Source organism: Serinus canaria, chromosome 25, assembly GCF_022539315.1.
Source record: "Serinus canaria isolate serCan28SL12 chromosome 25, serCan2020, whole genome shotgun sequence".
NCBI classification, from domain to species: domain Eukaryota; kingdom Metazoa; phylum Chordata; class Aves; order Passeriformes; family Fringillidae; genus Serinus; species Serinus canaria.
This window is the reverse complement of record NC_066338.1, coordinates 10,497,922-10,518,364: the sequence shown is the minus strand read 5'-3', so window position 1 is coordinate 10,518,364 and position 20,443 is coordinate 10,497,922. Positions and strand designations below refer to the sequence as shown.

The 20,443-nt window shown below is 63.6% G+C and overlaps 2 protein-coding genes across 6 annotated transcripts; one reads left to right on the top strand and one right to left on the bottom strand.

Moving 5' to 3' along the window:
• Positions 1 to 73: 73 nt before the first annotated feature.
• TMBIM6 (transmembrane BAX inhibitor motif containing 6) lies at positions 74 to 3,486 on the bottom strand. Its single transcript, XM_050983848.1, has 10 exons — positions 3,355 to 3,486; positions 2,024 to 2,125; positions 1,827 to 1,935; positions 1,611 to 1,731; positions 1,450 to 1,498; positions 1,239 to 1,336; positions 1,062 to 1,141; positions 874 to 974; positions 712 to 784; positions 74 to 628 (listed from the first exon to the last, which is right to left on the bottom strand). The coding sequence occupies exons 1-10, from the start codon at positions 3,468 to 3,470 to the stop codon at positions 605 to 607; spliced, it is 873 nt and encodes a 290-aa protein (XP_050839805.1). The 5' UTR covers positions 3,471 to 3,486; the 3' UTR covers positions 74 to 604.
• On the top strand, positions 3,477 to 19,685 carry FMNL3 (formin like 3). Of its 5 annotated transcripts, none has more exons than XM_050983844.1 (27): positions 3,477 to 3,954; positions 6,496 to 6,579; positions 6,664 to 6,744; positions 6,867 to 6,943; positions 7,933 to 8,016; positions 8,847 to 8,999; positions 9,743 to 9,851; positions 9,932 to 10,008; positions 10,093 to 10,186; positions 10,826 to 10,900; positions 10,981 to 11,091; positions 11,415 to 11,561; positions 11,673 to 11,774; positions 11,854 to 12,097; positions 12,250 to 12,318; positions 12,857 to 12,981; positions 14,147 to 14,349; positions 15,432 to 15,666; positions 15,745 to 15,813; positions 15,939 to 16,019; positions 16,101 to 16,230; positions 16,311 to 16,471; positions 17,115 to 17,216; positions 17,305 to 17,394; positions 17,488 to 17,599; positions 17,696 to 17,795; positions 19,144 to 19,685. In XM_050983844.1, exons 1-26 carry the CDS (start codon positions 3,691 to 3,693, stop codon positions 17,785 to 17,787), a joined length of 3,171 nt encoding a protein of 1,056 aa, XP_050839801.1. In that variant the 5' UTR covers positions 3,477 to 3,690; the 3' UTR covers positions 17,788 to 17,795; positions 19,144 to 19,685. The 5 variants fall into 5 exon arrangements, with proteins under 5 accessions (XP_050839801.1, XP_050839802.1, XP_050839803.1 ...); XM_050983843.1 differs by having other exon boundaries at positions 3,676 to 3,954; positions 11,412 to 11,561; positions 19,144 to 19,683; XM_050983845.1 differs by lacking the exon at positions 17,696 to 17,795 and having other exon boundaries at positions 11,412 to 11,561.
• The last annotated feature ends 758 nt before the right edge of the window (positions 19,686 to 20,443 follow it).

Genomic DNA, 20,443 nt, shown 5'->3' with positions numbered 1-20,443 from the left:
GTGCTCCAGGGAGGGACAGAGGGATGGGAGGATGGATGGACGGACACGGGGGATGGAAAGAAGGGGACAAGAGTTTGGAGTCTGAGCGATTTATTGAATCATCCCGGTGTACAAAGAGCGGAGATGGCGGGACTAGGAGCGCTGGGAATGCCACGTCCCCACGCCCCCCTCCCAGCACACGTTCATTTCTTGGCACTGGTGCTGAAGGGGAGGCTCCACCAATGAGTTTGGCTGAGGGGGGGTCCCACCAACAACCGCCCAAGGGCTGGCTCTGGGGCCTCACGGCCTCCCGGGGAAGGGTAATGCCCCGGGTGGGGCTAGGGACAAACCTCGGAGGGAAGAGGACACATGGGTGACCACTCCAAGGGTCACAGGCTGGGGGAAAACCAAGGGGAGCCAAACTCCAGCAGGATTCACAAATTGGCTGGTTTTTAATCAAAAGAAAAAAAAAAAAAAAAAAAAAAGCTGAACGAGAGAAAAACCCACGAGGTGCAAAAGCTTCTGGCTGCTTCCTCGGCAGCAAAGCGCAGCCCCTTTAATGACAGAGAGGGACAGGAAGGGACATGAGGACACAGGGGTGGCTCTGCCTTGGCCCAGAGCCTCTTCACTTCTTCTCCTTCTTCTTGTTCTGCAAGAGGAGAGTGGCCACGGTCACCATGGGCTCTGTCCCTCTGTCCCCCTGCCCTGCCCTGCCCAGGGCCCCTCACCCACCTCGGACATGCCCAGGATCATCAGGAGCTCCCGGAAGATGTTGACAAAGTCCAGGAAGAGATCGACGCAGTGCCTGGGAAAGAGAGGGAGGGAGGGATGGATGGATGCTCAGGGAGGGCCACCCTGCCCCCTGTGTCACCCCTCTGTGTCCCCAGCACCCACCAGATGTAATCCTTGTCCCCGCTCTCCGCCTTCTCAATGATGAGCTGCGTGTCGAAGAGCACGAAGCCACACATGACCATCAGAGCCACGTACAGGTTGGCCTGTGGGGCGTAGAGAGGCATCAGGTGGGGACAGTCCCCTCCCTGCTGGTGTCACCTGTCTGTCCATCCTCAGCAGGGTGGACTCACCGTGAAGAGCCAGGTGGATCTCACAAAGGCGTTAATCAGAGTGGAGAGAAGCAGCAGGGTGAGACCGGAGAGCAGGAAACCTGCAGGACGAGGGAGTCAGGGCCAGGTCTGGGGAGAGCCCACCCCCAAACAGGGGGTTCCCCAGACCCCCAGAGCCCTCCCCAAAGCCCCTCTCACCTCCTAGGTAGAGGTAGCTGCGGCGCCGGGCGTACAGGGCGCTCAGAGAGAAGCAGGCGAAGATGGTGGCCGTGCCCAGGAAGGCAGTGGGGATGATGCTGGGGGCAAAGAGAAGGGGGTCAGAGGATTTTGGGGGGCATCAGGGGGGGTAAACAGGACCTTTGTGGCAGCTGGAGGTGGGGGATGGGGTCTGTGGCGGGGGGTGTCCTACCTGGGGTTGATGGAGATGCACATTTGCAGGAGGGGTCCCAGGTTGATGCCTGGAAGGACAGAATTGGGTGTCACCAGAGCCATTCTGAGGGGCTTCACCTGGCCCCTGTGAAGGATTTGGGGTCCTGTGAGATGTGAGGGGAGTCCCCAGTGCCCACCTACCTGTGAGGAAGGCGAAGCCAACCAGCATCCCCAGCCTCTTCTGCTCAGTCTCACGGCTGTGAGGGGTGGCTGTGAGCCAAACCATCAGCCCCAGTGCCCCCAGGCCAGTCAGGAGCCCAAACTGGGAGAGGGAGAGACAGGTGAAGGCTGGGCATTGCCTCACCGGGGTGCTGCAGGGCTGGGGGTGCCACCTGCAGCCCTGCAAAGGCCCCTCACCTGGAAAAGGTGGGTCACCACGTTGATGTAGGCGCCCGCAGCTGCCACAAACATGCAGATGGCAAAGCTGCCATAGACCCTCTTCAGGTGCTCCTGGGTGGAGGCCGAGCTGTGGGCGAGGAGGAGGGGGTGGTGAGGTGGGCAGGGAGGGCTGGCACAGCCCCCCGAGCCCCCTGCCCTGCCTGTGTGTCACTCACATATGGGAGAACTTGAAGAGGGCATCAAAGTTGATGCTGCGGTCGAAGACGTTCATGGTGCCAGGCTGGGATGGGCCCACGGCCGCTCCACAGGGCTGCAAACTGCCAGGGGAAAGCAGGGTCAGCAAGGACCTGGAGCCCACCCAAAGCTCCCAAACCCCCCCCAGGAGCTGAGTGAGAACCCCGGAGCTGTTCTGGAGCCTTCCTTGTCCAGCTGGTGCAAGCACTGCCGGCTGTTGCAGGGCCAGGGGGCCCTGGGGTGTTGCAGGGCTGTTGCAAGGCCAGGGCAGCCCTGAGGGATCTGCAGCAGGGCTGCTCTGGGGCCAGGGGAGCTCCTGAAGGTGTCGTGGGAGCCCTGCTGGCAGCTGGAAACGTCTTTGTGCCAGGTGACTATTAGTGCCCGTAATGACGTCCCCAGAGGTGGCTCTGGCAGCACGAGGCTCCGGCAGGGCCTCCTCCTCCTCCTCTTCCTCGCCCTCCTCCTCCTCCTGGTCCAGCCGGCTCGGCCGGCTCTATCCCCTCTGGCACCTGCCAGAGCCAGACCTGCCCAGCCAGTGGCACGGGCCAGCTGTCCCCAAGGGATGGAAGGGACAGAGCAGGGCCCGAGGGGAGCAGGGTGGACGCTTCAAGGAACCACCCGGGCAGAGAGGAGGCTGCACGAGAGGAGCCCCATCGTGCCACACCAGCCCGGCCGAGGGGGGCACAGGTCACAGCTGAGCACGGGGACAGTGACACAGGGTGGCACTGGAGCGCTGCCACCGCTGGGCCGGTGCCACGGGGCCCTGGGGAAGCCCCAGGTCAGAGGGCAAGGCAGGGGAGGAGCCGTGGGGACGGTCCCGGGCGGGGTGTGGCGGCGGGGGTGTGCGTGACAGGGCCGTGAGAGCCCCTCCACCCCGGGGTGACACCCCTCCGGCCGCAGTGACAGCCGGTTCCACCGGGCAGGGCCCGCCGAGCACCGGTGCCGGGCCCCGAGCCGCCCTCCCCGCCCCCAGCGCCGCTTTCGCTTTCGCTGCTGCCGCCCCTGGCCAGCTCCGAGCGACCTTTACCCACCCGCCGCTTCCAGCACCCCCCCCGTCCGGCGCTGCCCCGGCCCTTCCCCCGCTCCGCCGCCCCGCTCCCCCCCCCGCTCCTCCCGTTAGAACCGGGCCGAGACCCCCGGGGCCCAACCCGTGCGCGCCCCCCCCCCGCCACGGGGCCTGGTGGGGGCGGGACCCCCGCGGGCCGCTCGGGGTGAGCTCTGGAGGTGCCGTGGGGATCGCCCGGGGTCCGCAGCCGCTCTGGGACCCCCGGGGATCCGCCGGGGCCGCCCCGCCCGCGCCCCCCGCCCGCACCTGCGCCGCGTCCGCCGTCCGTGCCAGGCCGCGAGCTCTGCGCCACGCCCCCGCCGCTCATTGGCTGAAACCACGCGTAGTTCCGCCTTCCACCTCATTCTATTGGTTATCGTCATCCCTCGGGGCGGGGCTCGTCTCGAGTCGCCGTCACGGTCTGGGCCGCGCCCGAGCGCCACCGTTGGGCGAGCAGAACCCTCCCACGCGCGCGAGCGCGGCGCTGATTGGTCAACGTGGGCACGGCCCGGCCAATCGGAGCGCGCCGCTCACAGCCGGCCTTTGGGCGCCCTCCCGTGGCGCCGCCGCCCTGGAGGGCGCCCCCTGGTGGCGCCGCCGAGGATGAGCAGCGCTGGGGCGGGACCGGGCGGGGCGGGCGGGGCGAGACCGGGAGGCGGTGGCAGCGCCGGACACGACGGGCTGAACCTCCCCCACCGCCCCCCGGTGCCTGGGCCGGGGATGGGGAACGTGGAGAGCGCGGACGGGGAGGCGCTGCCCCGGGGCCCGGGAACACCGACGGCCCCGGGGGGAGCCGGACTGTTCGCCCCGGGCAAGATGCCGATGCCGGAGCCCTGCGAGCTGGAGGAGCGCTTCGCCCTGGTGCTGGTGAGAGGCCGACCCCCGCCGCGCTCCTCAGTTCCCGGTGCTCACCCTCAGTTCCCGATGTACCCCCGATGCGCTTCGCCGGTTCACTCCTTAGGTGTTCCCGCTGAGCCTCCCCCCGGTTCATCCTTTCCCGGGTCTCCTCCCGATGCGCACTCCCGGACCAGTTGGCGGGCACCGGGCACCGCCGGGACGGCACCGCCGCCCGGAGCCGCCAGGGGCGGGCGGGGAGCGCCGGTGCCCGCGGGGATGGGCAGTGGCCGCGAGGCCGCGGGGAACACCCCACCCGGGACAGCCCCGGGGGTGACGCCACTCCCGGTGCCACCGCGGGGGCCCCTGAGGCCCGGGGACTTTCTAAACCGGGAAAGTCCGGTCGGGGCAGAGCGCTGGGCTGGAGCTGGGTTTCTGCGCGGGTGCGGGGGACCGCAGGGCTGGGATTCCCCGCTGGGTGCGGGGCTTCCCGGTTTCCCGGTGCATGAAGTGGTTCCCGGTGGGCGCGGGTGCCCTGAGCGGTGCCCGGTCCGCTGTCACAGCCGGGGCGGTGGCCACCCTGGTGCCACCGCGGCCCCGGGACTTGGCTCGGCAGTGCCCCCGGTGCCACCGGGACCACCAACACCGCGGAGGCGTCCCACCGGCGCTTGGGTGGCCCACGAGCCGTCCCAGTGGCCCCTCCGCAGCGCCGACTTTTGTTTTGGGTGGGGGGGACACCGCCAGGACACCGTGGCTGGGTGACACCGGTGCCCCCCGGCCCCCGCAACCGGCCCCGCCATCCCGGTGGGAGCCGCCGCCAGCGGAAGCCGCAGCCGGGCAGGAAATGCCGAGTGTAGTCCCACGGGGCTCTGGAAGCCGAAATCGGGGGCACCGGGGGGCACCGGCACCCCCGGCGTGGGCGCGTCCCGCCGGTGACGAGCGGCTCCCGCCCGCGGCGGCGCTGCCCGTCCCGCATCCCACGCGGGGCGGATGCGGCCGCCGGTCTCCGCGGGGCCTGTGGCGGGGGGGGACACGTCCTGCCGGGCGACACCGGTACCGGAGGGGGTCGCTTTGCAGGGTGGTGGCACCTGCCTCCCCCAAAATGTCCCCGCGGCCGTCGGCAGCGCCCGGTGCCGTCCCGGCTGCTGCCGGGGGCGGAAAATATTCCATCATGTGATGGAGGTCCGGCGGCTCCCGGAGGCGAGGATCCCCCTCGGAGCCCCCCAGCCCCGGGGCAGACTCCAGCCCCGGTACCGCCGTTTCCCGGTGGGATTCAACCCCGGGATAGCCATGGGGGCTCCCGGTGGGGCGGACGGCGGAGGAAGTGCCCGGCCGGGAGCGGCCGCGTTCCCACCACAAAGGCAGGAAACGGAGCGGCGGGAACGCCGGGACGGGCTGCTGCGCTTCAAAGCCCCCCGCGGGCGCCCCTCGCCCCCAGGCGGGGTCTCCGGGCGTCCTTTCCGCCTCCATTCCCAGCGAGGCCCGGGATTTTACTGCTGGCCAAGGGGGAATAACCGCAGCCCTGTGGGGAGGGCATGGTGCCCTTCGGGGGGGCAGTTTTGGTGGCACTGTGCTGGTGGTCAGTCCCTGTTGGTGGTCAGTCCCTGCTGGTGGTCAGTCTCGTGGGAACCTTGCCCAGAGGTGCATGGCCTCGCCCAGGCTCTGTCCCGGTTTCCCGTGGGATCGGGATGAGCAGGGCAGGGCTGACATGGAGGGGTGGAGCAGCCATGGTGACGGCTCCTGATAACGGGGCTACCCCGAGCTGTGTCACTCGGGTGGCATCTCCCACCAGGGTGACATTTCCCACCAGCGTGGCATCATGAGCTGGGCTGGCAGCACCCACCAGGGTGACATCATCCAGAGCAATGCCATCTCCCACCAGGGTGACATCACCAAGAGCAATGCCATCTCCCACCAGGGTGACATCGCCCACATAGGCTGGCATCTCTCCCTGGGGTGGCATTACCCACCCAGAGGGCAGTCCCCTCTGGCATGCCTGGTGCCCACTGTGGCACCCCATTTGTCCTGTGCCACATACCACTGGGGTCTCCCCAGTGACCCTGGGCCAGCACCAGAACCTGGCCTTGTGCCCGGTGTCCCAATGAGCAGCCACCAGTGCTGGGCTTCATGTCCGGTGTCCTGGGGAGCTGGCACCAGTGCCTGGCCCCGTGTCTGGTGTCCTGGGGAGCTGGCACCGGTGTCTGTCCCTGTGTCTGGTGTCCTGGGGTGCTGGCACCGTTGCCTGGCCCTGTGCCACGGTCGGGAGCAGAGGCTGCGGTTGTGGCACGGAAGCGGGTGCAGACAGGAAGGATGCGTCAGGGATGGAGAGATTTGGTGCCGCTGGTGGTTGGCACATGGCCCCGGTGGCACTGCTGTGCCCGTGCCACATCTGTACCTGCTGGAACACCCTGGTGCCAGGGACTATGGCTATGTCATGGGTCAGGGTGCCCTAACGGGACCCTGGCTGTGCTGTGGGTGCTTTTTGGGACCACCCAGGCTGTACCATGGGTCTCGGTGCCCCTTGGGGGCACTGTCCCCATGTCCCTCAGGGTGACACCCCCTCTGTGTCCCCAGAGCTCCATGAACCTGCCCCCGGACAAAGCTCGGCTGCTGCGCCAGTATGACAACGAGAAGAAGTGGGACCTCATCTGTGACCAGGTGGGGCTGGGTGGCCCATGGGGGTCCTGGGGAGGAGACACTGCTGCTGTCCCCGTGTCACCAACACCCTCCTGTCCCCCCCAGGAGCGGTTCCAGGTGAAGAGCCCACCCCATGCCTACATCCAGAAGCTGCGCAGCTTCCTGGAGCCGGGTGTCACACGGAAGGTGAGGGGCTGGGGGCTTTGGGGGTGCCTTGGTGGGTCTAGGGGAGCCTTGGGGGCATAGGGGCCGCCTTGGGGGGTTTGGGGAGTCTGGGGGAGCACAGCTCAGCCTCGCTCTGCCCCCAGAAGTTCAGGAGGAGGGTGCAGGAATCCACCAAGGTGCTGCGGGAGCTGGAGATCAGCCTGAGGACAAACCACATTGGGTGAGTGTGGGGTCCCGGGGAGGGGCTGTGGGGTCCAGGCTGGGGGTGCAGAATTACGGATGGCACGTGAGGTCCCGGAGGGACCGCGGGGTGCTGTCACCAGCCCCACACAGCTGCAGGGGAAGCCGGAGGCGCTGCAGGAACTGGGCCGGTTCCTGCCCCGGCCCGCGGGCAGCTCCCCGGGGCGGATGCCGGGGCGGATGGGCCGGCGATGACGCCCTGAACGAGGCAGCGTGGCCAGATCCTGGCCGGCTCCTCCCGACCGACCAGAGGGCTCGGTCGGCTCCATGGCCGAGCCGGTGACACCCCGAGCCGCCCCGGGATGCCCCGGAGCCGCGCGGGGAATCGGGCGGGACGGAGCCGTCCCGGGGGTGCCGGGGACATCAGCGACGGGTTCCCGGTGGCGCAGTCGTGCCCGGGGCGGCTCGTGCACATGCCGGCTGTTCCCCGCCGCCGGCCCCGCTCGTCCCTGCCTACGGACCCAAAATAGCAGCAGCCGGAGACAGGAAACGGGCTGGGGCGAGGGGGCTGGCGGCGGCAGGAAAGGGGCGGCCGCGGCCCCCGTGGCTCCCTGACGCACGGTGGTGGGCTGGCCTGGGGACCCCCGGTGCTCCTGCGTGAATCCCCCACCCCCTGTACCCCCACCCCCTCATTGCCCGTGGGCGCAGCACCTCACAAGTGCACCCCAACACCCTCCCAAAGGTCGGGGCCTCCCGAATCCTCTCCTTTCCCCGCGAGGTTCCCGGGGTGGGGTTGGGGGTGCAGCCCCAGCACCAACCCCCGTTTCCCGCCCACCCCGAGCCCTCCCTGCGCTGCGCTCCTCAGATAACCCCGCGCTGGCGCTGGCACCGCTGATAGCGGAGGGGCTGCACCCACCAGGGCAGTGCCCCCGCCGTCCCCGCGCCAGGACGGGGCTCTCCGTGTTAGAGGGGGTTGTGCTGGGGGGATCCCCGGCTCCTGCGGGCTCTGATGGGTACCTGGTGCCGCAGGTGGGTGCGGGAGTTCCTCAATGATGAGAACAAGGGGCTGGACGTGCTGGTGAACTACCTGTCCTTCGCCCAGTGCGCCGTCATGTGAGTGGGGTCGGGGGGTCCCTGGGTGGAGGGGGGGGGAATCCAGGGAGTCCTTGGGGAGCCTGGAAGTTCCTGATGGATATGGCAGCTCCCTGCTGCCGACTCCTGATACTGCTTGGTCCCTTATCATCCCTGAGGCAGGGAGGGACCAGTCTGCATCGGGCTTCTGAGGGATGCGGGACTTTCAGACCCTCCCTGCCTGCTCTGGGAATTCCAGAGCCACCCTCGTGCCTCTCCTCACCCCGCAAGCACCCACTCACCACCTACTTCAGTGCTTGCCATCTGTGCTGGAGCCGTGTGCACCCTGCCAGAGCCGTGTGCCCCCTGCCAAAGCCGTGTGCCCCCCGCCAGAGCCGTGTGCCCCCACCAGAGCCATGTGCCCCCTGCCAGAGCCGTGTGCCCCCTGCCAGAGCCGTGTGACCCTCGCTAGAGCCGTGTGCCCCCTGCCAGAGCCGTGTGACCCTCGCTAGAGCCGTGTGCCCCCTGCCAGAGCCGTGTGACCCTCGCTAGAGCCGTGTGCCCCCTGCCAGAGCCGTGTGACCCTCGCTAGAGCCGTGTGCACCCCGCTAGAGCCATGTGCCCCCCTGCCAAAGCCATGTGCCCCCCACCAGAGCCGTGTGCCCCCCGCTAGAGCCGTGTGCCCCCCGCCAGAGCCGTGTGCCCTCTACCAGAGCCGTGTGCACCCCGCCAGAGCCGTGTGCCCCCCGCTAGAGCCGTGTGCCCCCTGCCAGAGCCGTGTGCCCCCCCCAGAGCCATGTGCCCCCTGCCAGAGCTGTGTGCCCCCTGCCAAAGCAGTGTGCCCCCCCGCTGCGCGCGTGTCCCCCCACCAGGTTGGATTTTGAGGGCCTGGAAGGCGGCGAGGATGGTGCACTGGAGAAGCTGCGCTCCTGGAGCAGGTCCATCGAGGATCTGCAGCACCCCAGCGCCCTGCCCGCCCCCTTCACCAGCAGCCTGGCCCGCTCTGCCCGCCAGACCGCCCTACGGTACGTGCCCGGGAGGATGTCCCACTCTGGAGGGACGTCCTGCCATGGGGGTACGTCCTGCTGCAGGGCTCTGGCTGCTTGCTGAGCGCTCTGTCGTGTGCCATGGTGTGTGCCAGTGTGCCATGGTGTGTGCCAGTGTGCCATGGTGTGTGCCGTGCCAAGTGCTGTCCTGCCGTGGCTTGTGCCGTGGTGCCGCTCACCGCCCTGTCCCGTGCCACGCACATCGCCTGCACGGTGCCAACGCAGTGCTGTGCCTCGCCCTTGGTGTGGCACACGTGCCACGCGTGCCACAGCCTGTTCTGCCTCGCGTGCCGTGCCCGCCCTGCCGGCCCGTGCAGCCCTGGCACTGCCATCGCCGTCTCGCCACTGCCCTCCTGCCTGTCCTCTGCCCCCGCTCACCCTGCTCTGGCTCTCCCCCCGCGCCCCGGGGTAATGCACCCCGTTTCTGCTTCCAGGGCCGGGGTGCCCCTCTCTGGCTGTGCTCTCTCTCTGTCCCCTCCGTGCCCACCTCGCCGCTCGCCCGCCTGCCGGGTAAGTACCGGCTGTCCGGGGCCAGCCCCGTGCCCGCCTTTGCTCCGCCTCTGCACACTCTGTCCCTGTCGCCCTCTCGCTGCCTTTGTCCCTCCGAAATCCCGGCTGTCCCACGCTGTCCCACGCTGTCCCCACGCTGTCCCCATGCTGTCCCCCCATTGGTGCAGCACCAGCAGGTGCCAGTCCCGCTCACTGTGTGCCCTGTCCTGCAGCTATGGCACACTGCCCAGCCGCAGGGCACTGAAGAACTCACGCCTGGTGAGCCAGAAGGATGACGTTCACCTCTGCATCATGTGTCTTCGGGCCATCATGAACTACCAGGTACTGTCACCCCACGGTGGGGACACCGTTGTCACCAGTGCCACCACGGCTGACACAGTTTTTTCTCTCCATCCCTGCAGTATGGCTTCAACCTGGTCATGTCTCACCCCCACGCTGTCAACGAGATCGCCCTGAGTCTCAACAACAAAAACCCGAGGTAAGGGAGGGTCTGGCAGGGTGGGGCAGGGGTCCTGGAGCTGGCTGGGGGTGACACTGATGGTGATGGTGACCCTGTGGCCAGGATGAAGGCGCTGGTGCTGGAGCTGCTGGCTGCTGTCTGCCTGGTGAGGGGCGGCCACGAGATCATCCTGGCGGCCTTCGACAACTTCAAGGAGGTACGAGAGGAGTGGGAACAGGGCTGGGATGGGGGGGAATGGAGGGAGACAGGACCAGGTTGGGATGGGGGGGAATGGAGGGAGACAGGACCAGGTTGGGATGGGGGGAATGGAGGGAGACAGGACCAGGTTGGGATGGGGGGAATGGAGGGAGACAGGACCAGGTTGGGATGGGGGGAATGGAGGGAGACAGGAGCAGGCTGGGATGGGGGAATGGAGGGAGACAGGAGCAGGCTGGGATGGGGGAGCAGGACCCCAGGAATGGAGGAACTGGGGACCCCAGGAGAAGTCTGGGATGAGGGACACCCCAAGAGAAGGCTGGGATGGGGGCACCAGGAGCAATGTGGGATGAGGGAAACTCCAAGAGAAGGTTGGGATGGGGGCAGCAGGGTCCCCTGGACAATCTGGGATGAGGAAAAACCCCAAGAGAAGGCTGGGATGGGGGCACCAGGGTCCCCAAGACCAGGCTGGGAAGGGGAATCTGGAGTACAGGTGATGGAGGGATCAGGGAAGATGAGGAATGGGGGGGGTCTAGAAGCACCAGGACCAGACTGGGATTAGGGAAGTGGAGTCCAGGAGGTGGGGGGAGGGACAGTGGCTGGGGGGCCCCACCAGGTAACCCCATTTGTGCCTGCTCAGGTGTGCAAGGAGAAACACCGCTTTGAGCGGCTGATGGAATACTTCCGCAACGAGGACAGCAACATCGACTTCATGGTGGGACATCTTGTCCTGGGCAAGGGGGAGGCTCTCGGGGGGGCCAGGAGGACTCCTGGTGACGCCAGCCCTGCCTGCAGGTGGCCTGTATGCAGTTCATCAACATCGTGGTGCACTCGGTGGAGGACATGAACTTCCGCGTCCATCTCCAGTACGAGTTCACCAAACTGGGGCTGGAGGAGTTCCTGCAGGTATGGGGGGGTCAAGGAGGGTCAGGGGAACTGTGCTGGGGGGGCTGAGGGTCAGGGGAACTGTGTTGGGGGGGTTGAGGGTCAGGGGAACTGTGCTGGGGGGGTTGAGGGTCAGGGGAACTGTGTTGGGGGGTCAAGGAGGGTCAGGAGAACTGTGCTGGGGGGGTTGAGGGTCAGGGGAACTGTGTTGGGGGGTCAAGGAGGGTCAGAAGAACTGTGTTGGGGGGGTTGAGGGTCAGGGGAACTGTGTTGGAGGGGTTGAGGGTCAGGGGAACTGTGTTGGGGGCCCCCCATCCTTGATGCTGCCTTTGTGCCCTCAGAAGTCGAGGCACACGGAGAGCGAGAAGCTGCAGGTGCAGATCCAGGCGTACCTGGACAACGTCTTTGATGTGGGGGGACTGCTGGAGGATGCTGAGACCAAAAATGTGGCTCTGGAGAAGGTGGAGGAGCTGGAGGAGCACCTGTCCCATGTATGTGAGCGCGGGGGGGTGGAGGGATGTTCCTTGTTGAGTCCCAGGGAGGTCAGAGGTGACATCAGGGGCGTCCCTGAGCTGCTGTCACAGCCGTGTCCCCCTCCCCAGCTAACGGAGAAGCTGCTGGACCTGGAGAACGAGAACATGATGCGGGTGGCGGAGCTGGAGAAGCAGCTGCTGCAGCGAGAGAAGGAGCTGGAGGTGGTCAAGGTGTGCTGGGGGGGCCCTAGGGGCTGTAGGGAGTGGGGAAGGGTCCCAATCCCCCTGGACTGACGCTCGCTGTCCCCAGGAGACCTACGAGCACACGAGCCACCAGGTGCACACGCTGCGCAGGATGATCAAGGAGAAGGACGAGGCTTTCCGGCGGCACTACGGCTCCGAGCCGCCCCCGGTTCCCAGCGCCGAGCCGCCACCTCCGCAGCCCGAGCCCTCGGAGGAGACCCTGCGACCCCCGGTCCTGCCCCCCGTGGAAGCCGCGCCCCCCCCGCCCCCCCCGCCTCCCCCGCTGCCGCCCCCCGCGCCCCCGCTCCCAGGTGAGGAGGGACACCCAAAACTGGGGCAGCTCAGAGCTGGGTGTCCCCAGGGGTGGGAGGGCTCCAGGCAGGGATGTCCCTGGTGCTGGGCTGCTCCCGAGGCTGCGTGGTCCCCAGAATTGGGGTCTCATCCCCATCTGATGGCTCCACAGGGAAGTGTCCCCCGGCCCCGCCGCTGCCCGGGGCTTCACCCTCCATCGCCCTCACCGTGGGGCTCTCAGGTACGTGGGGATGAGGGGGACCACGGGATGGGGACAGGGGACAGGGGACAGGGGACAGGGGACAGGGAGGGTGTGGGCACTGGATGTGGGGACTGGGACAGTTCAGGGACAGTGGGAACAGGGACAGGGAACAGGAAGGACGTGGGGAGTGGGACAGTGCAGGGACAGTGGGGACAGGGACAGGGGACAGGGAGGATGTGGGCACTGTAAGGACAGGAACAGGGAGGACGTGGGGACTGGGACAGTGCAGGGACAGTGGGGACAGGGAGGATGTGGGGACCATGGGGACTGCGGTGATGTAGGGACTGTGTGGACAGGGAGGACAGAGGAACTGCGGGGACAGGGACAAGGGACAGGGAAGGGTTCCAAACACCAGGGTGCTGGGGTTGCAATCCTCAAGGAACTCCTGCTCAGGGACCCCAGGACGGGGATTGGGTGGCCCAGGGATTGATGACACCAGGCTGAGGTGGCTCAGGGTGGGCACAGGACATGTCCCCATGCCCTGGGGGTGCTGAGCTGGCTCCCACCCTGCTGGCAGCCATCCGGATCAAGAAGCCCATCAAGACCAAGTTCCGGCTGCCTGTGTTCAACTGGACAGCGCTGAAGCCCAGCCAGATCAGCGGGACGGTGTTCAGCGAGCTGGACGACGAGAGGGTGCTGGAGGTGAGCCCAGGACCCCTCTGTCACCTCATTTCTCTGCACAGAGAAAAGCCAGCCACAACTTCCCAAGGATATTTCTGGGATTCTCATGCTCTGAACCTCAGAGAAAGGAAAAATCTGTTCTGAGCTCAATTGCTGCTCCTCTTGTTGTTGACAAGTGGGATGCGTTGTGAAAGATTGTTTGCCTGAAGGGAATTGGTGATTGGATTCTGGCTATGTGATCAATTATTCTGGTCAATTGGATTAATTGATCAGTTAAATCCATGTGTGTGTGTTGGGACTGTTGGCCAACAGTCATATAGTAATATAGTAATATAGTAATATAGTACAGTAATATAGTATAGTAATATAGTGTAATATACACTAATGTATATCATATAATAATATAGTAATATAGTATAGAATATACTATAATAGTAATATAGTATAGAATAATGTACTGTAATATAGTATAATATCTAATATAGGATAGTAATATAGTATATAATATACTTATATGTATAGTATATAATATATAGTAATATAATATAGAATATACTATAATTTAGTATATTATAATAGGTAATATATTAATATGGTATATAAATACTAATATATATATAGTATTTATATATATAGTAATATAGTATAGAATAATAGAATACTAGTATAATAGTAGTAATATAGTATAATGGTAATATAATAATATAGTATAGAATAATATACTGTAATATAGTATAGAATATACTATAATATAGTATATTATAATATGTAATATAGTATATAATATTCTAATATATATAGTATATATTTATAGTTATATGGTATAGAATAATATAATAATAGTATAATAATTATTAATATGGTATAGAATAGTATACTGTAATATAGTATAGAATAATATACTTAGTATAGTATAGAATATACTATAATATATTATATTATAGTATGTAATATAGCATAGTAATATAGTGTAGAATATACTAATATATAGTATATAAAAATATAATATAGTATTATAGTAATTGTATATGTTAATATAGTATAGAATATAATACATTAGTAAAATAGTAATATAGTATAGAATAATACAGTATAATCAAGTATTTAATTAGCCTTCTGATATCATGGAGTCCTCCTCCCCACGTGGGCACCCCCAGCCCCAGCTCTGACCCCCCTTATCCCCCAGGACCTGGACCTGGAGCGCTTCGAGGAGCTGTTCAAGACCAAGGCGCAGGGCCCAGCGCTGGACCTGGTGTGTGCCAAGAGCAAGGCGGCGCAGAAAGTGGCCACCAAGGTGACCCTGCTGGAGGCCAACCGTGCCAAGAACTTGGCCATCACCCTGCGCAAGGCTGGCCGCAGCGCCGACGAGATCTGCCGGGCCATCCACACGTACGGGCTGCACTGGGAGGCAGAAATGGGGCAGGGAGGGTCAAAAATGGGGTGCAGGGGTAGACAGGGCTCAGAGGGGCTGGTTGGGGTGCAGAGGGACCAGGCAAGGTGTAGAGGGACTAGCTGGGACAGGGGACAGGTGGTCTGGGTGAGGTTCTGGTGGCTCAGAGGGCAGGGAGGGTCAGGAATGGGGTGCAGGAGGGAGATGGGTGCAAGGGGGCTGGTTGGGGTGCAGGGAGGTTGCTTGGGGTGCAAAGGGGCCAGGCAAAGTGTAAGGGGCCAGCTGGGACAGGGGACAGGTGGTCTGGGTGAGATTCTAGTAGCTCAGAGTGCAGAGGGGGTCTGGGTGTGGTGTGGGGGTTTCAGGCAGGGTACAGGGCCTTGGCTGGGGTACAATGGGAACAGCTGGGACACAGGGGAGCCACTTGGGGTGCAGAGGGACCAGGCAGGTTCAAGGGGACTGGCTGGGTTGTGGAGGGTTTGGCTGGGGGGCATGTGGGTCTGGTTGGGGTTCAGGGGGGCCACAGAGGGTACAGGGCCACTGGTTGGGTTTCAGGGGGTCTTGTTGGGGTCCAGAGGGTGCAGGCAGGGTGCAGCAGGCCTGGCTGGGGTGCAGGAGGGACAGGCAGGGTTCAAGAGGGCTGGCTGGGGTTCAGATGGTTTGGCTGGAGGGCAGGGTGGCTGCTTGGGGATCAGGGGACCTTGGCAGAGGTGGGGATCAGGGGGTCTTGGCAGAGGTGCAGCAGGTTCAGAGGGGCCAGGCAGGGTGCAGAAAGACTGTCTAGAATGCAGAGGGGCTTGTTGGGCTGCAGGGCGTCTGGCCAGGGGGAGGGGGATCGACAGGAGAGCCAGGCAAGGTGCAGAAGGGCTTGCTGGGGTGCAGAGGACTTGGCTGGGGTGCACATGGTCTGATTGGGGTTCAGGAGGTCCAGGGGGGGTGCAGAGGTCCAGGCAGGGTGCAGGGGGTCTGGCAGGGTGCAGGGGGTCTGGCTGTGGTTGCAGGTGGCCAAACAGGCAGCCAGGTTGGGATCCAGACTGGGTACCATGGGGAGCTGCTCCCCAACACTGCGGTGCGGGGGCAGGTTTGACCTGGCGACGCTGCCGGTGGATTTTGTGGAGTGCCTGATGCGGTTCCTGCCCACGGAGGCGGAGGCCAAGGCGCTGAGGCAGTACGAGCGCGAGCGGAAGCCGCTGGAGGAGCTGGCAGATGAGGACCGGTTCATGCTGCAGTTCAGCAAGGTGGAGAGGCTGCCCCAGCGCATGGCCATCATGGCCTTCCTCGGCAACTTCGCCGAGAATATCCAGATGCTGACACCGGTATGGAGCTGGGGAGGGGGGTACCACACCTGGTGCACCCTGAACCCCAGCTGAGCCCCCTGTGCTGTCCCTCTGCAGCAGCTCAACGCCATCATCGCGGCCTCGGCCTCTGTTAAGTCGTCGCAGAAGCTGAAGCACATGTTAGAGGTGGGGATGTGGGGATAGGCTGGGTGGGGGGTCCTTCATCCAGCCTCACTGTAGCTGGGTGAGGGGGATCCTGTGGGGGTCTCGCTCCCTCCTGACCCTCCAACCCTGCTGCTTTGCTCCTGCAGATCATCTTGGCGCTGGGCAACTACATGAACAGCAGCAAACGCGGCGCAGTCTACGGCTTCAAATTGCAGAGCCTGGACCTGGTGGGCAGCCCCTCCCCAGCTCCCTGGGACCCCGAGGTTCCCATCCCACAGCCCTGACCCGCTCTCCAAATCCTCCTGCAGCTCCTGGACACCAAGTCAACAGACAGGAAGATGACATTGCTGCACTTCATTGCGCTGACAGTGCGGGAGAAGTACCCAGAGCTGGCGACTTTCTGGCAGGAGCTGCACTTTGTGGAGAAAGCTGCAGCAGGTGCCCCTCAACCTGTGTCCGTGGCCCCACCTCGCTGTCCCGCCCTCACACAGCCACTGACCCGTCCCGTGTCCCTGCAGTGTCCCTGGAGAACGTGCTGCTGGATGTGAAGGAGCTGGGCCGGGGCATGGAGCTGCTGCGGCGGGAGTGTGGGCAGCACGAGAGCGCGGTGCTGCGCGGCTTCCTGGGCGGCAGCGAGGGGCAGCTCGAGCGGCTGCAGCGCGACGCGCGCACGGCTGAGGTGAGGGCTGCTCAAACCCGGCCTGGCACCAGCCACAGCTGGCACAGCTGGTCAGCCACGCCTCGCTCTGCAAACGCCTTGTGCACAGCTGGTCATCCACATCTTGCTCTGCATGCTCCTCTTGCACTCCTGCTTTCTTCTGCGTGTCTGCATGCTTCTGCATTCTTTTCATCCACACCTCGCTCTGCATGGTCCTTGTGCACACCTGCTCAGCCATACCTTGCTCTGCAAACTCCTTGTGCACACCTGGTCACCCACACCTTGTTCTGCATGCTCTTCTTGCACTCCTGCTTTCCTCTGCATGTTCCGTGTCATTCTTTGTCATCCATGCCTTGTCTTGAATAGTCCTTGTGCACAGCTGCTCATCCAAACCTTGTCTTGTACGCTCCTTGTGCACATCTGGTTCTGCTCCTGGCTCTGCAAACTTCTCATGCACATCTGGTCACTCACACCTCGCTCTGCACACTCCTCATGCTCTCCTGCCTTCCTTTGCATTCTCCGTGTGCATTTCTTATCACACACACCTCGCTCTGCACACTCCTCGTGCTCTCCTGCCCTGCTTTGCCCACCCGTGGTGCCCTTCATGCCTTGTGCTCCCCCTGTGCCGGACACTGCCCGTGCCTGACCCCCGCTCCTGTGCCAGGACGCCTACAACACCGTGGTGCGGTATTTCGGCGAGAGCCCCAAGACCACCCCCCCGTCTGTCTTCTTCCCGGTCTTCGTCCGCTTTATCCACTCTTACAAGGTGAGGTGGGGCTGGGAGGGGGTACCCTGCAGGTGAGTGGCACCATGGTGGGGGAAAGCTGACACTCCCCACCTGTGTGCCCCGGCAGGACGCGGAGCAGGAGAACGAGACACGGAAGAAGCAGGAGGAGGTGATGCGGGAGAAGCTGCTGGCACAGGAGGCTAAAAAGCAGGAGAAGGTTAGTGGAGGCAGCCACGGAGTGGGCTGGGGAGTAGGGGGCACGGAGGGGACCCCTGTGTCCCTAACCTGGAACCCCGTGCCTCCCTCGCAGCGGAACAAGTGGCAGCAGCAGGAGCTGATCGCGGAGCTGCGGCGGCGCCAGGCCAAGGACCACCGGCCCATGTACGAGGGCAAGGATGGCACCATCGAGGACATCATCACCGGTACGGCCCCCTCAGCCCCGGCCCCCAGCCCTGGCCCTGCCAGCCACGGGGGCTGACGTGTCCCTGTCCCCCCGTCCCCTGCCCATCCCCCCACAGCGCTGAAGAGCGTCCCCTTCACTGCCCGCACGGCCAAGCGGGGCTCCCGCTTCTTCTGCGACCCGTCCCACCACGACGAGTCCAGCTGTTAAGAGCCCAGGTACCACCTGCATGCCTGGATCCCCTTGGATCCCACCTGGATCCCCCTGGGTTCCTCCTGACCCCGCATGCCCCCTTCTGCACGCCCCCCTCCCTGCATGTTGTCACCCCAGGGTGTCTGGTGTGCCCCAGGCCTTTGGATCGGGGCAGGATCTTAATGCAAGGCTGGATCCCAGCACAGGATCCCAGCACAGGATCCCAACTCAGAGCTGGATCCCAGCACAGGATCCTGGTTCAAGGCAGGATCCCAGCACAGGATCCCAGTGCAAGGCTGGATCCCAGCACAGGATCCCAACTCAGAGCTGGATCCCAGCACAAGTTCCCAGTGCAAAGCTGGATCCCAGCACAGGATCCCAGCACAGAGCTGGATCCCAGCACAAGTTCCCAGTGCAAAGCTGGATCCCAGCACAGAGCTGGGTCCCAGAACAGGATCCCAGTGCAAGGCAGGATCCCAGCACAGGATCCCAGCACAGAGCTGGATCCCAGCACAAGTTCCCAGTGCACAGCTGGATCCCAATACAGGATCACAACTCAGAGCTGGATCCCAGCACAGGATCCCAGTGCAAGGCAGGATCCCAGCACAGGATCCCAGCACAGAGCTGGATCCCAGCACAAGTTCCCAGTGCACAGCTGGATCCCAATACAGGATCACAACTCAGAGCTGGATCCCAGCACAGGATCCCAGTGCAAGGCAGGATCCCAGCACAGGATCCCAGCACAGGATCCCAGCATAAGGCTGGATCTGGGTGGAAGGCCAGCTCCTGGTGCTGGATCCCAGTGAAATGTTGCTACCCGGCATGGAGTCCTGGCACAGGATTCCAGTCCAGGATCCTGGAGCAAGGCTGGGTCCCAGCACAAGATCCCAGCACAAGATCCACAATTAAGGCTGGATTCCAGCACAGATTGAGCCCTGGCACAGGATCCCAGCACTGAATCCTGGAGCAAGGCTGGATTCCAGCACAGATCCTTCTGCAATATTGGATCCCAGAGTGGGGTCACTGGATCCCAGGGCAGGATCCCAGGGCACTACTGGGTTCCAAGATGGGATCCCAGCACAGTGCTGGATCCCAGGCTGGTATCCCAGTGCACTACTGGGTCCAAGGACAAGGTCCCAGTGCACTCCTGGGTTCTGGCAGGATCCCAGGGCAAAACTGGATCCCAAGGCAGGGTCCCAGTGTAAGACTGGATGCCAGGGTATGGTCCCAGTGCCCTGCTGGAGCCCAGAGTGGGGATCCCAGTGCATTACTGGGTCCTAGGCCAGTGCCTGGAGGTGCCTGTACTCTGGGGGGGTCACTTGGCCAGGCCAGGTGTCCCCGGCTCTGTCCCTGACTATCCCTTCCATCCCACAGCCCGAAGGTGGATCCGCCTGTAGCCCAGCAAGGCAAAGGGAGCCCCACCGGGGGGCAGGGGAGGACTGGGGCTGTCTCAGTCCCTGCTCAGCCCCCTCTGCCCCCCAAGTGCCAGCGAGGCTCCGTTCTGCCCTGACACCACGTGGGACAGGACCAAAATGTCCCCGTGCCACCATTCACACGGGTGATATCCCTGTGCCCGGGGAGACCCTGCACCCCCTGCCCGCCCAAGGCAGAAGCCAAATCCATCTGTGGTGGGGCTCCAGCATCAGGAGCTGACCCGTGGGGTGCTCCCCCCCCATCAGGGTCCCCTTGTCCCCGGGGGGGCTCACTGCCTCAGAGCCCCCAGCCCCACTACAGGGACCAGAGGGACCCCTCCACCCCGCGCTCGACACTTTGACCACTGATGTGAACACTAAGTGCCAAAAAAAAGGGACCAAAGCCAGGCTGGGGGGGCACTGGGAGAGGGGCAGGATGGTGCCCCCCACCCCAGGACCCCCCTGCCCTTCCCCCCACAGTGACTTTTTGTACATGTGAAATATATGGAGTCTTTTACACGGCCAGTGCCTGATTTGGGGGAGCGTGGTGGGGGCACGGAGGCAGCCCAGGAGATTGGGGAGCCTCCCCAGGCTGTGGTCCTGTGGCTGGGGGGCAGGAAGGCGGCACAGAGATGTGCAGGGACCAGACATTTGGCAGAGCTTTGCAGTGCTGTTATTAAAGCTGTGGGATTAAGGAGAGGGGGGACCTGCTTTGGGGAGGAATTGGGAGCCCCCCGCATCCCCAGCCCCTCTCCAGTGTGGGGTGGTCCCAGTTCACCCCACGTTTGGTGGCTATGGGGGACTGGGAACAGATTGGAGGCTGGGAGGGGCTACAGGGGGAGCAGGATGAGGTCCCAAAGGGAGTGGAGGGGCAGGATAGCAAAAAGGGCTTGTGGGGGTGGCCATGGGGGTGTGAGGGGCTGGGAGGGGGCAGGATGCAACCCCAGAACCTCAGCAGCAGCACAAGATCCTGGCCTCCCTCGCTGAGCCCCACCAGCCCAGGGATTAGCCCTGAAACAGGGAATAAAAGTTTCCCCTAATCCTCTTGGGGGGATTACCAGCACTGCCACGCCCAGGGTGGGATCCGGCCCGGCCTCAGCCCCCCCAGTGCCGCCGCTGACCTGGGACCTTTTAATCCACCCACATGAGCCCCCTGCTCCGTCCTGGGGGACCCTCGGAGATGCTGTGGGCAAAGATGCTGCTGTCCGGCTGTGTCCGTCCCATCCATCCATCCATATATCCATCCATCCATCCATCCGTCC